General features: G+C 39.1%; 1 protein-coding gene across 3 annotated transcripts in view; it reads right to left on the reverse strand.

Moving 5' to 3' along the window:
• The window catches only part of TAF1B (TATA-box binding protein associated factor, RNA polymerase I subunit B), a 66,684-nt gene extending 53,007 nt beyond the window's left edge, over nt 1-13,677 (reverse strand). The window contains exons 1-5 of one of the 3 annotated variants that reach the window (XM_072771124.1): nt 13,543-13,677; nt 11,806-11,904; nt 8,647-8,734; nt 6,244-6,341; nt 4,316-4,411 (exon numbers count right to left, since the gene is read on the reverse strand). In XM_072771124.1, the coding sequence (XP_072627225.1) occupies nt 4,316-4,411; nt 6,244-6,341; nt 8,647-8,734; nt 11,806-11,904; nt 13,543-13,560 (399 nt within the window). In that variant the 5' untranslated portion in view covers nt 13,561-13,677. The remainder of the gene's footprint in view (nt 1-4,315; nt 4,412-6,243; nt 6,342-8,646; nt 8,735-11,805; nt 11,905-13,542) is intronic. The other 2 variants (XM_072771126.1, XM_072771125.1) reach the window with 2 other exon arrangements.

A 13,677-nucleotide genomic window follows, 5' to 3' on the forward strand; every position in this document is an offset into this window, starting at 1 on the left:
CAGAAGAAAATGTCTACAAGCTTATGTAACCAACCATCTGCCAGGAATTTGACCACATACTCTACTCTCTGATTCTTCTGGTTGACTATCCAAGCTCCCATCTAAAAAGCCAGTTTCGGAACACCTGGGTGGCTCAGTGGTTGAGCTTCTGCCTTCGGCTCAAGATGTGATCCTGGGGTCTTGGGATCATGAGTCCCGCATCAAGCTCCCCGCAGGCAGCCTGCCCTGCCTATGTCTCTGCCTCTCATAAGTAAATCAATAAAATCTTTTAAAATATATAATAAATAAATAGCCAGTTTATCCCTCTGCACCTAATGCCACCCTTTCTACTCAAAGATTATCCCTCATTTCTATTCTCTCTATTGAGAATTTCTTCTTTCCTATATCATTTCTATCAAGTACACAAATATGCTATCATTTATCTCACTTAAAAAAATGTCCTTGACTCCAGCTACAAAATAATTTCTGTGTATTTCTTCGCAGAAAAATGCCTTGGAAGAGTTATCCAGACTCGCCATCTCCAATTTCTCCCTTCTCAGCCTATCTTATACCTCATTCTAATCAAACTTGCAGCCCCACTGCTCCACTCATCCATTTTTAGCCCTTTCCCTTCCTGACTGGGAAGCTGTATTTCTCGGTTGATCACTCCCCTCTTCTTGAAATACTTTGTTCCTTGAATTCCAGAACACCCCCTCCTCACTCTCTAGGCTTCCTCCTAATTTACCAGTTGCTCCTCAGACTTCTTTGCTGGTTCTGCTTTTATCCCAGATATCTTTACCCTAGAGTGGCCCAGAACTCAGTCCTTGGTCCCCTTCTGTCTTCACTCCTTGTTAATGTCACCTGGTATTGTGGTTTTAAATACTACTTACTACATTGTTTTCAACTCTAAAGTACACTGCCTCTCCCCATATTTTAGTAGCCCTGACATCAGGGTGTATCTTACAACCAATGGTATGTCACAGTTTGATTTGCAGCATTATTTTCTTTCTTGGGGCACATCTTCCGAACAATGGCATTTAAGATTTGAGGATTATAATGTAGACTGACAACATCCAAATCTGGATCTCCAACAGTCCTCTTTCCTGAATTGAAGAGTTGTAAATCTGAGTACTTACAATTTCCTCTTAGGTGTATAACAGCTATCTCAAACTTAATGTGTCCAAAACCAAACTATACATCTTCCTGCTCCACCTGTTGCGTCGGGTCCCAAATTTAAGTCATCCTTGATAACTCCTCATTTTCTCTCACATCCTACATCCAATCCATCAGGAAATAATGATGACTCAATCCAAAGTTTATCTAGAATCTTAGCGCTTATCGTTTCCATTGCTACTACATGGCCCCAGCCACCACCATGTCTTATCTGGAAGAGGGCTTCTCAAACTTTAGTGTGCATAAGAAGCACCTAGGAACTGTGTTAAAATGCAGACTCTGATTCAGTAGGTCTGGGTGAGGCCTGAAATTCTGCATTTCTTCCCCTGGATAGCCTCATGGCTTATTCGCACCTAAGATTCCTCATCAGGGAGAGGAGACTTTCCCTGATCACTCCCCATGAAATAGCACTGATATTAGTGATTCATCAGCTGCATGTAACACTCAGTGCTCATTATATCAAGTGCCCTCCTTAATGCCCATTCCCAGTTACCCCATCCTTCCCCTCCTCTCCTCCAGCAACACTCAGTTTGTTTCCTAGAGTTAAGAGTCTCATGGTTTGTCTCCTTCTGATTTATTTCATCTTATTTTATTTTTTCCTTCATTCCCTGTGATCCTTTTTCTTAAATTCCACATATGAGTGAGATCATATAATAATTGTCTTTCTCTGATTGGCTTATTCCACTTAGCATAATATCCTCTAGTTCCATCCATGTCATTGCAAATGGCAAGATTTCTCCTTTTTGCTGGCTGAGTAATATTCCATTATATATATATATTCCATTATATAATGGAATATATTCCATTATATATATATATATATATATATATATATACACACACACACACACACACACACACACCCCACAACTTCTTTATCCATTCATCTGTTGATGGACATATAGACTTTCCATAGTTTGGCTATTGTGGACACTGTTTCTATAAACATTGGGGTGAAGGTGCTCCTTCAGATTGCTACATTTGTATCTTTGGGGTGAATCCCTAGTAGTGCAACTGTTAGGTCATAGGATAGCTCTATTTTCAACTTTTTGAGGAACCTCCATACTGCTTTCCAGAGTGGCTGTACTAGCTTGCATTCCCACCAACAATCTAAAAGAGCTCCCCTTTCTCTGAATCCTTGCCAGCAACTGTTGTTTCCTGGCTTATTAATTTTAGCCATTCTGACTGGGGTGAGGTGGTATCTCATTGTGGTTTTGATTTGTATTTCCCTGATGATGAGTGATGTTGAGCATTTTTTCATGTGCCTATGGCCATTCGTATGTCTTCTTTAAAGAAATATTTTGTTCATATCTTTTGCCCATTTCTTGATTGGATTATTTGTTCTCTGGGTGTTGAGTTTGATTAAGTTCTCAAGATTTTGGATACCAGCCCTTAATCTGAAAAGACATTTGCAAATATCTTCTCCCATTCTGTCAGTTGTCCTTTTAGTTTTGTCGACTGTTTCCTTTGCTGTGCAAAAGCTTTTTATATTGATAAAGTCCGAATAATTCATTTTTGCCTTTGTTTCCCTTGCCTTTAGAGAGGTATCTAGCAAGAAGTTGCTGCAGCTGAGATCACAGAGGCTGCTGCCTGTGTTCTCCTCTAGGATTTTGATGGAGTCCTGTCTCTCATTTAGCCCTTTCATCCATCTTGAATCTTTTATGTATGGTGTAAGAAAATGGTCCAGTTTCATTCTTCTGCATGTGACTGTCCAATTTTCCCAATATCATTTGTTGAAGAGACTTTTTTCCATTGGATATTCTTTCCTGCTTTGTCAAAGATTAGTTGACCATAGAACTGAGAGTCCATTTCTGGGTTCTCTATTCTGTTCCATTGATCTGTGTCCATTTTAGTGCCAGTACCATACTGAAGACTAAGCTTCTAACTTAAAGTACGTGCTCCTTTATCCTTTCAAAAGAGAATATATTCAAAGTAGCTATACTCTTCGATAAAAATTATATTAACAATTTGTTTATCAGGTTAAAATTTTGCTTAGTGCTTATTTATTCCTCAAGAAGATTTTAGTGTGGGGGTGGCTCAGTTAGGCATCTGCCTTTGACTCAGGTCATGGGATCGAGTTCTGCATCAGGCTCAGAGCTCAGCGAGGAGTCTGCTTCTCCTCTCCCTCTGCCCTCCTCCCCAGGTCCCTACATCTGCTCATGTTTGCGCTCTCTTGTGTAGTCTCTCTAGCATAGTAAAATCTTTAAAAAAAAGAGAAGATTTTAGTGATACTAATATTACCTTAGACAGATGTTTATTCGAGTTAACAAAATCTTTTTAAATATCTTAACCTAAAAATGTTAAAATGTCAAAGAGAATTCCAGGTTCTGATTCAAATTTTCTATGTGCTAGGCAAACCCCCAGTATAAAAATATAACCAACCAATACCTTAACTATGTAATTCTAAAGATCAGAATTTTTAATAAAGATTTTATTTACTTATTTGAGAGAAAGAGAGTGTGAGTGCAAGAGGGGGAGGAGGGGCGGAGGGAGAAGGACAAGCAGATTCCCCACTGGGCAGGGAGCCTGACATGGGGCTCAATCCCAGTCCCCCAGGATCATGATGTGAGCTGAAGGCAGATGCTTAACCAACTGAGCCGGCTAGGCACCCCAAGATCATATTAGTTTATCAAACTTGCCTTTTTCACCAGTGGAATCCTCTCCTACCCCCAAATAAAACTTCCTATGATATACTCATAAAGTAGTTAAAAGCAAACTAAAAATATAAATGCTTTGGAGGATGTGGGAGGGGGTGATGAACCAGCCAGACTTATTTTTCTTCACATAAAGACCGCTGAGTAGAGAGAACAAGCTGAATCATGAAATATGAGGTAGTGGATATTCCAAGCAAAAGGAAAAACATGCAAAAACAAAACATTTTAATACTACAATAGAAATTCCTTAAGTTTCTACTTAGAAGTTAACTACAAATTTCTTTGTTTCAACTAGTCGAATTAGAAGTCAAAATTAGAAAAAAAAAAAAAAAAAGTCAAAATTAGTTCCAATGTCTAGATCAATAACCCTGTCCTTCTAGACTATGAGAGAAACCTCTTCATTGATAATTCTGACAAGCATCATAAATCCAGATGAAGATGAACTTGTCTTCATCTCTATCTCACACTAGGAATATCTTTTCATCCTGCTTCTCAGACTTGTGACTTACCGTAGCTTTTCTTTTACTGGTATAAACTGGGTTTTTACAATACGCCTGCTTGCTCTTCTGAAGGTAGCGCTTCCAAAAATTATGTAAAACTTCATTCTAAGGTAGAAGGGACAAGAGTGGTGATTCAGGTTATGACAAATACACTGATAAATCTATACCACCTGTATTTTATATATTGCCCTCTATCTAAATGTATTCTTAGCTTTCTTACCTACTTTTCTGAAAAAGAATTATCATTACAAAATCAGGTATATGCGAAATAGTGAATAAATTCTTAGTGAATAAATTCTTCATTCTTCCCTTCCTTTTGCACATTTAGTATATTGAAAATGAGAGAAAGAAAGTAACTTATCTGTAACTACACATCTAGTTAGAGGCAAAGCTGCTACTAGGTCCAAGTGGAAGAAAATAAGATAACAAAACAACTTTTCTATTTATTCATCACCTCCTAGGTAAGAGGCATCCATTAGTTCTAATACAATACTGCAAGAGAGCTACTATCTCCTTTTTACCACCAAAGAAACTGAGTAAATTGGCCACAATGACCCAGCCAATAAGTAGAAAATCCATGAATAAGATTTGAAGCCAGTTTTGATTCCTGAGCCTGTGTTCTTAGCGTAATGCCATTCCTGTGCTATTGGAATGGTCAGGTCTAAACAGTTATATTCATTGGCTAATTTTAGACAAACCATTTTCAGGATTAACCCTGATGAAGTATGTAGAAAACTATACAGGAGTAAACCTACTGTAATTATTTGGTATAACCATACGAAATTATAAATTAAAAAGCATTTATAACATAGGATGACTTGAAACAAACCAGATTCACAAACCCCCAGACTACCACCATGGGTGCCATCTGGTCTCATGTTTTGTATTTTTAATTCCTATAATACTTCTCAGGGTAGGCCCAGAGTCCTTTTAGGCCATGCATTGATCTTGCCCCAAACACTGATTTGAACAGCAAAGGCTCCTTTACAAATCTTTCCTTGGTCACTTCAGTGCCAATTGATCTTTCTGCCTTCTCTTTCCCCTTAATGTCACTTATGAGCACATTGTTCTATCATTTCATGTTTACTCATTCCAGGTATACATTAAAAAAACCCCTCTCTCCAACTAGGCTGGATCTCTTAGAGCCTGGTTTCCAATAATGGGCATGAAGCAAGTGTATGATGACCACTTGCTGCTAAATAACTAGCTTTTTAAAGAATTCCTGAAATGGTTTCAACCGGATGAAAAAACATGAAATTCACACAATAGCAGAGATACTGTGCTACTCTAGAGGGGCAGCAAAGTCCAAATGTGTACTCTGGACCAGCAGCATCAGTGTCAGCTGGGAACTTGTTAGAAATGCAAATTCTTGGGCCCTACTCCAGACCTATTGAATCAGAAACTCTAGAATGAGGTTCAGTAATCTGTGGTTTAACCAGCCTTCCAGGTGATTCTGATACACATTCAAGGTTGAGAACCAGTGGTTTAATGTATCACTCCCTGAAGTACATTCTAGAACTCAAGTCCTAATAGATGCTACATTATATACACACACTACAGGATTTTGTTCTCAAACTGTGAATACTGCACACTATACCCTGAGCAATCAAACAAGCACATTAACACACAAAAGACACCAAAAAGGCTGCAAATTTATTTGTTTTACTTTATTTAACCCATTGTTTCCTAAATTTCTAAAGAGTAAAACGTTTTTTATTTTCTTTTGGTTGTATTGCTTATTTATATCCTGTAGAACACACTTTGGGAATCAGTGATCTTAAAAAAGAATTAAAGCCAAAACACAAAAAAAGGAAAAGATTTTTCCAGTAGCCCTAGCGTCATTACTGATAACCATACTTTTCTCCTTAGTTTCATTCTAAATCTTACTGTTCTTCAAACAAAACATAAAGCTAATACCTAGGCACAAATGGACTTACCTTTAATTCTGGGCCTACTCCAAGGGTCTTTAAGGCTTCTGCTTGTTGATAAAGTATCTGCTGAAAACCTTCACACACATACCAATCCCAGCCTTTCTCTAAATAACAAATAACATGTTTCAGACATTTGTACTCCTATTTATTAATATGCTACTACATAGTTACAACCGTGCTTTACACATTACAGCTAGGATTGTTTTGTATTCCTGAAGAGGGTTTCCATCCTTACACTCTCTTGGCTCCAATCCAGCAAATATGTACACAAATGCTGAAGCTAAACTCCATTTTTAGAATTTTTCAGATTTTAAATATTTTAAATTATCTACAATTTTTCTAAAATATTAATGTAATTACAAGGTAGAAAAATGAATAGTCACCATGTTAAAAAATTAAATAAGCTTTAAAAGTGTGTACTCAACGATGAAGTATATCGTACTGGATAATACCCAGCAGAATCCTGAAGGAAAGCATGCTCAACACTCAGCCTTTGCTTCTCTCCTCCTCTGTTCCAACTCACAAAGAAAGGAAACAATGAGTATTTGGATAATGAATGAACAAAAACCAAGATGTGATGGTCCAAGAGTACAAGAAAGGGCAATAAGAACATTCAGACAAAATAAACTATTTGATGGCACTCTGCTTTTCTGGAAACAGTTCCAGTATAGAGGGAGATATTGGGAGCAGGAAACTAATACTTACTGGGACCTGCCTAGGCATCAAGTATGTACTAGGTATTTTAAATAAGTTATTTTCTTTAATCTGCAATAAAACCATATGAGATTGTGAAGAAATATGCCACCACCAGACAGAGCTACATGTTTAAAGAGAACTACAAGTTAAAGAAAAATATTAAAATCTGTTAAGACCCTAATGTAGTACCCCTCCCTGCTGGATAAATGTTACAACTCTTTGAAAAACATACTATCGACACCTTTAGCACGTAGCTTATGAAGTCTATTACTAGGACTCCAAGATCCCCTCTCCACTGCAGAATGTCATAGGACTCTTCTTCCCTACCCTGTGACTACCTCAATTTCTTGGGTTGTATATGAGTGAAAGAGGAAACCTCTAATTTTGATGCATTCTGAATGTGAGGAAGTTTAAACTTCTCAAACTGTATACCTGTGCACTCTTCTTCCAGAACACTACTCTTACAAACTGGTAAAGTTGTATTATAAATTCTGAGTTTTTGTTTTACATAACAAATCGTATTACCATCCTCATTTTAAAGATAAGAAACTATGCAGGGTCAAGTAAGTTGAATCTAAGCCAGTTGATAGCTAATTTGAAGCATCTAAATTTCCTGCAGCAATTAAAGTTGAAACTATACATTTTAATTAAGTCAAATCCAAATTAATCAAGTTATACTCTAATAAAATTTAATTAAAAATTAACCAGCCTAATAAAAATAGTCACTATTAAAAGGTTAAACAGAAATAATAAACATTCAGGCATTCTCTCTGCTATTCTATTAAGAATACCAGTGTATTTCACATAGATATTTCACTAACACTTACATATCTAGGTTTCATGTGTGTGCAAACTGAAAGCTACCTCCTCTACAAGAATCCACCACCCTCATTAGCCTGGTTCCATACTGGAGAATCTGGCCCTAGATAGTTACAGAAACAAAAAGCATCAGTTAGACTTTACCTCAGATTCTTCTCTATAATGGTCATTCTATGTACTCACTGGATTAATGAAGTCGATTACCTTTAAAAAGCACACCCATGTTGAGATTATTTTAAGGAAAATAATTTTCCTATTTTAATAGAGTGTATTCAAAATTCAATGTGAGAAGTGGATTTCTATAAGTTGAACATCATGTTGAACTTGTCTAACTTGACAATTCCATACTCAAATCATTTTAGAAAGCATCTCTCTTAGAAGCACAGAAAATCATATTCTTAATAGATGACACAGAACAGAGAAACATATGTCAACAGATAAGAAGGAATACACTCCATTATCATTTTTTGCATAATAGTTGCTCCACTGGAAAAGCAACTCACAACCATAATCAGGATAAAAACAGGATATGCTTAAAGACATTTACTTCCAATTTTACCATCAACAATTACTCATTTTAATTCCACTTTGGATGACCTGTTTACAAATTTGGCAACTTCTTGACAATCTATTTAAAATTCTACGGGACACCTGGGTGGCTCAGCTGTTGAGCATCTGCCTTTGGCTCAGGGCATGATCCCGGAGTCCCAGGATCGAGTCCCACACCAAGCTTCCTGCATGGAGCCTGCTCCTCCCTCTGCCTATGTCTCTGCCTCTGTGTGTGTGTGTGTGTGTGTGTGTGTGTGTGTTTGTCTCATGAATAAATAAATATTTTTTAAAAATAAAATAAAATTCCATTGCATATCCCTAAGCACGTATAAAGAAAGGGCTTACCAAATTTTCTTTTTCTTTTAAGTCCCCGGTTGATGGCTTGTATTTTAGTATTAGGAATATCCCCAGTGTTTATAACTTCCTTAGATCGCTGCAGGAAACAAACCATTAAAAAGTAGTTTTACATCTCCCTAAATAAATTTCCAAGCACGCTCTTGGAAGCATAATGAACCAAACTGCAGGACCAAGGACAGTAACATTCTGGTTAACCTTTACTTTGCTTTTTCATTCAAAATTTTTCACTACTCAAAACAGTACCTGGAACACAGTAAACACTAAATAAAAGTCTGATAAATGAATACTTATTTATTTATTTATTTACTCACTCACTCTTTTTTTTTTACTCACTCTTTTATTTTAAATCACTTTAAAATAAAACCTGAAGTTAAAATCAAATTTTTTCCATTTTTCCACCATCCAACCACACTCTGGAATTAAGAGAACTGTATTTTTTGTAACCAGCAATGCCTATGTTACATACAGATTCATTTTATCCTGCTTTTCTATGTATTTGAATAATATAGTTTTCATTTCTGAAATTATAAAAGTACTACTTTTTATTTTTAACCAAACCTACACAATTTTAGAATGACTGAATAGGGACTATAACTCATCCCATAGTCTTCAACTCCAAGTGCTCTCAAGGGCTGCTGCCTAAGATTCTGCCTCTCTCATAACCAAAATATAAAAGAATTAAGTCTTGGGCTAGTATCCAAGATCTATAAAGAACTTATTAAACTCAATAGCAAGGAAACAAACAATCTCGGGGTCATGAGATCAAGCTCCACATCGGGCGCTGTGCTCAGCCAGGAGTCTGCTGGAGTGGAGATTCTCTCCCTCTGCCCCCTCCCCCTGCTTGTACTCTCTCCCTCTCTCTAAAATAAATAAGTTAATTTCACAAAAAAGAAAAGAATGCTTCTTTCTTGACAAGTTACTCTATACAGGTTCTCTTTCAAATGTAGAACTCGGTAGTCCAGTAGTATTAAGATCTTTCAAGTTAAAATGACTGCAGTAGATTTTATCATTTAGAATCAAATAGGAACATTATCAAAGACAGAAATAAAAGAGGCAATTAGTTAATGTAGTTTAATTTCTACAAAAATAGCACACTGACTTCATCTACTAATGGCAAACAGTCCAATTAGACACAATCTTCCTTCACTACCTTTACATTTGCATTGCTGCTACAAAAACAACCGTGGGTAAAACTGCTAGTGCCTTACATGCATCAAAGCAAAGAGGATCAAACTGCATATATTTAAAGTGTATGCATTGGGGCCCCTAGGTGGTTCAGTCACTTGAGCGTCTGACTCTTGGTTTTGGCTCAAGTCATGACCTCAGGGTCATGGGATCAGGCCCCAATATGCTGAGTAAGGAGTCTGCTTGAGAATCTCCCTCTGTCCCTCCCCCACTAGTGTTCCACACACTCTTTCCCTCTCTCTTGAAAATAAATAAATCTAAAAACTAAATAAAGTGCAAGGGCACCTGAGTGGCTCAGTCGGTTAACTATCTGCCTTCGGCACAGGTCATGGTGCCAGGGTCCTGGGATTGAGTCCCACATCGGGCTGCCTGACCAGCAGAGTATTTCTCCCTCTGCCTCTCCACAACCCCCCCCCCCCCACCAGCCATGTTCTCTCTTAAATAAATAAATAAAATCTTTAAAATAAATAAAGTATATGAGTTAATGTGTATATGTATGCATATTCATGTATCTATACAAATACATACATATCTATACATCTTTACAAAACCATCACCATAATCAATGAAATATCCACCATCCACAAAATTTCACTGTGCTAGCATCTTTTTAATATTCTGTGTAACTTAAATGAAGCAGGCACAACAACTTCAGCTGCCTACTGAAGAACAATGATTGTTTCAAGAAAAGCTCTGTATAAGAAACAAAGTATATTAGGCACTTTCCCCAAAGGAAATTTTTTTTTTTTTTTTTTTTTTAGTTTTTTTATATATTATGCCCAAGTTTTCAGTTGTTTAAAGTAGGAAAATAGGGATCCCTGGGTGGCGCAGCGGTTTGGCGCCTGCCTTTGGCCCAGGGCACGATCCTGGAGACCCGGGATCGAATCCCACGTCGGGCTCCCGGTGCATGGAGCCTGCTTCTCCCTCTGCCTGTGTCTCTGCCTCTCTCTCTCTCTCTCTGTGACTATCATAAAATAAATTTAAAAAAAAAAAAAAAAAAATTTAAAGTAGGAAAATAAATCTAGTCCCTGCTACTCCATCTTGGCCAAAAGCAGAAGTCTACACAGTTACTTTTATCTGTCTCAAATTTGCCTTTCTTAAGTCTATGTGGTAAATGTAATATTTGTTCTTTCCTGGCTTTGGAGACTTTGAGCAAATCTTTTTCCAAAGTGGAGCCCTGGCATGTTTACCTGTCCAATAGCTGACTGTCCACACCCTTGATTATTTTGGTTATATTGCCCTGAATGTGTGGTGATTAGAACAGGACCTAACACTCACTCCCAGTGTGAAGGGGGCCTCATTTACCAAGGTTATATCAGACAGTATGACAATCTCTAGTGTAAGAGGCAGGTGTGATGGGGTAAAATGAGCACTGTAGTCACAAGACTCAGGTTCACGTCCTGGCTCAACACTTTATACTTGTGTGACTTTGGCAATCTCATTCAACTCCTGAGCCTTACTTGCCCCATCCATGGATTGGCATGGTACTATATCTCACAGGTGTTTATGAGGAGGAAATGAAATAATGAATAAGACTTTGTAATTTCTAAAGTACTGTACAAAGATAAAATGATAATGAAGCATATTTCCAATATTCCCGTCTTCAATCTTTACAACATTCCATCTTCCAAACCTCTAAGCTACCACAACACATAAAAACTTATATAGGTATTAACAAATAAAGAGAAATGCATCACCTTATAAGTACAATTTTAATTATTTTCCCTTATATTACACAGTCTGAATCATGAAATTATTTATAAATGCAGCCCAACATCTTTTCAAAAACCCATCCTAAATCTAATTCCTTAACTCACGTGTAAACACTTGAAGACTACTTACGTTCTTGGAATTTGGGCAGTACATGAGTGACAATGATTATTTGGGAACTAGGCTACATATCAGGCTAAAATAGCAATTTTTAAAACATTAGCAGACTCATAAATGATCTATATTACTTACTTCTGTAACGTTGTGGCAAGAAGTGCAATAATATTTGCCTTCATCAGTAAGACCCCAGGAGACAGCAGCACACTGAGTACATCTTTCCTTGAACTCTTTCTATAGAATATAGAAAAGCTGTTACTATCAAGCCATATTCAACACACTGCACCTAAACCCTGCAGTTCTACTTAAAGGGTTCCCTGGAATTTTAACCTACAGATTAAAAGAAAAAAAGGAAGGAAGGAAGGAAGGAAAGAAGGGAGGGAGGGAGGGAGGAAGGGAAGGGAAGGAGGGAGGGAGTGAAGAAAGAAAAATGTATCCAAGAGATTAACTATAAACAAAGAGAAAGAAAGAAAAATGTATCCGAGAGATTAACTATAAACAAAGAGAATAGTTCAGTCTTTTGAATAGTTTGAAGTGGAATTAAATGATTTAAAAAGTTTCTAAAACACAGTGTGTGAAGGGGGAAAAAGAGGAAGAAAAGGTGGTAGGGGTAAAATGGGAAAAAAGGATGAGTTACTAAAACTGCAAAGTGCTGTGAGAAAAAAAAAAGAGGACAAGATTTAAGTAAAGACAAAACCTTAAAAATAAAAACTGCAAACCATTTGGAACTTTCTCAATGATACTAGAAACACATACAGCAAAAGAACCAGATTTTTATTGGGGTTGTTCCGAGTTTCGATTTATTCATCCAGCAATATAAGGAGCATCACCTGTGTACGCACGAGGCATTTAACTAGGGGCCGGGGATTCAGCGGTGAGCAAAACAGACGTGATCTCTACTCACAGCAAACACGGGCTAATGGTGAGATACAGTCACTAATTTCATTAACCCAGCACGTACGGACGTTAGCCTCCATCATCCAACAAACATTTATTGAGCATCTATAACAAGTAAGGCCTTCTATCACCCTAACGCTTCTGTACCTACACAGGCAGACCCTAAAAGGATGGGTCTTTGACCTTCTCTTTGATCTAATTGCCGAATACTCCTTTACCGCAGCACAAGAGAGCAGTGGTTGGCGCAGTGTGTCAACAACAACAAAAAGGAATGCGGAGGGGCACCTGGGTGGGTGGCTCAGGGCGTGACCCCGGGGGGTCCTGGGATCCAGTCTCGCATCAGGCCCCTCCCTGCAGGGAGCCTGCTGCTCCCTCTGCCTGTGTCTCTGCCTCTCTCTCTCTCTCTCTCTCTCTGTGAGTCTTGAATGAATGAATGAATGAATGAATGAAATCTTTAAAAAAAATGAACCCGAATTTATTTCAACAACAATCAATAAATAAAATCTTAAAAAAAAAAAACCGAACCCGAATTTATTTCAACAGGCCGGTGAAGTGTGCGGTGCCCGCGTCCTGATCACCTGGATAAATTACCCTGGAGAGTTTGGAATCACCGGACGGTGGCGGGGATGCCGAGGGACAGTTGCGGGGTGGCTGGGGGGGGGGGGGGGGGAGACTCAGGAGCCAGCCCGTCGGACCCGGCTCTCCCACGCCCACCCCGCCGTCCAAGGAAACTTGCGGGTGGCCCGGTCCAGAGGGGATGGGCCCGTGGGTGGCCACCCCATAAAACCCACAACTCCGTCCTCCTCCAGAAACACACCCACGTGGACGCCCCGCCCTCCCTCACCCCCACGCTCACCGGGCCCGAAACGCCGGCCTCTGTCCCCGAAGCGCGCGCCCCCCCCGCCCCGCCCCGGCCGCGCCAGCGCTTTCCCCGCCCCGCAGCCTTCCGCCTGCCCCGCTCCGGCCCGTGCTCACCGCCTCCTCCAGGTCCATAGCGGTGGTGGTGCCGCCGCCGCCGCCCCCCGGCCGGGCCCGTTACCCGGGCAGCGAGCGCAGCTTCCGGGAGCGCCGGAAGGGGCCCGCCGGGCGGAAACCCAGACCGCGGCTTGG

This window comes from Canis lupus, chromosome 12 (genome assembly GCF_048164855.1).
Source record: "Canis lupus baileyi chromosome 12, mCanLup2.hap1, whole genome shotgun sequence".
Lineage (NCBI taxonomy): Eukaryota > Metazoa > Chordata > Mammalia > Carnivora > Canidae > Canis > Canis lupus.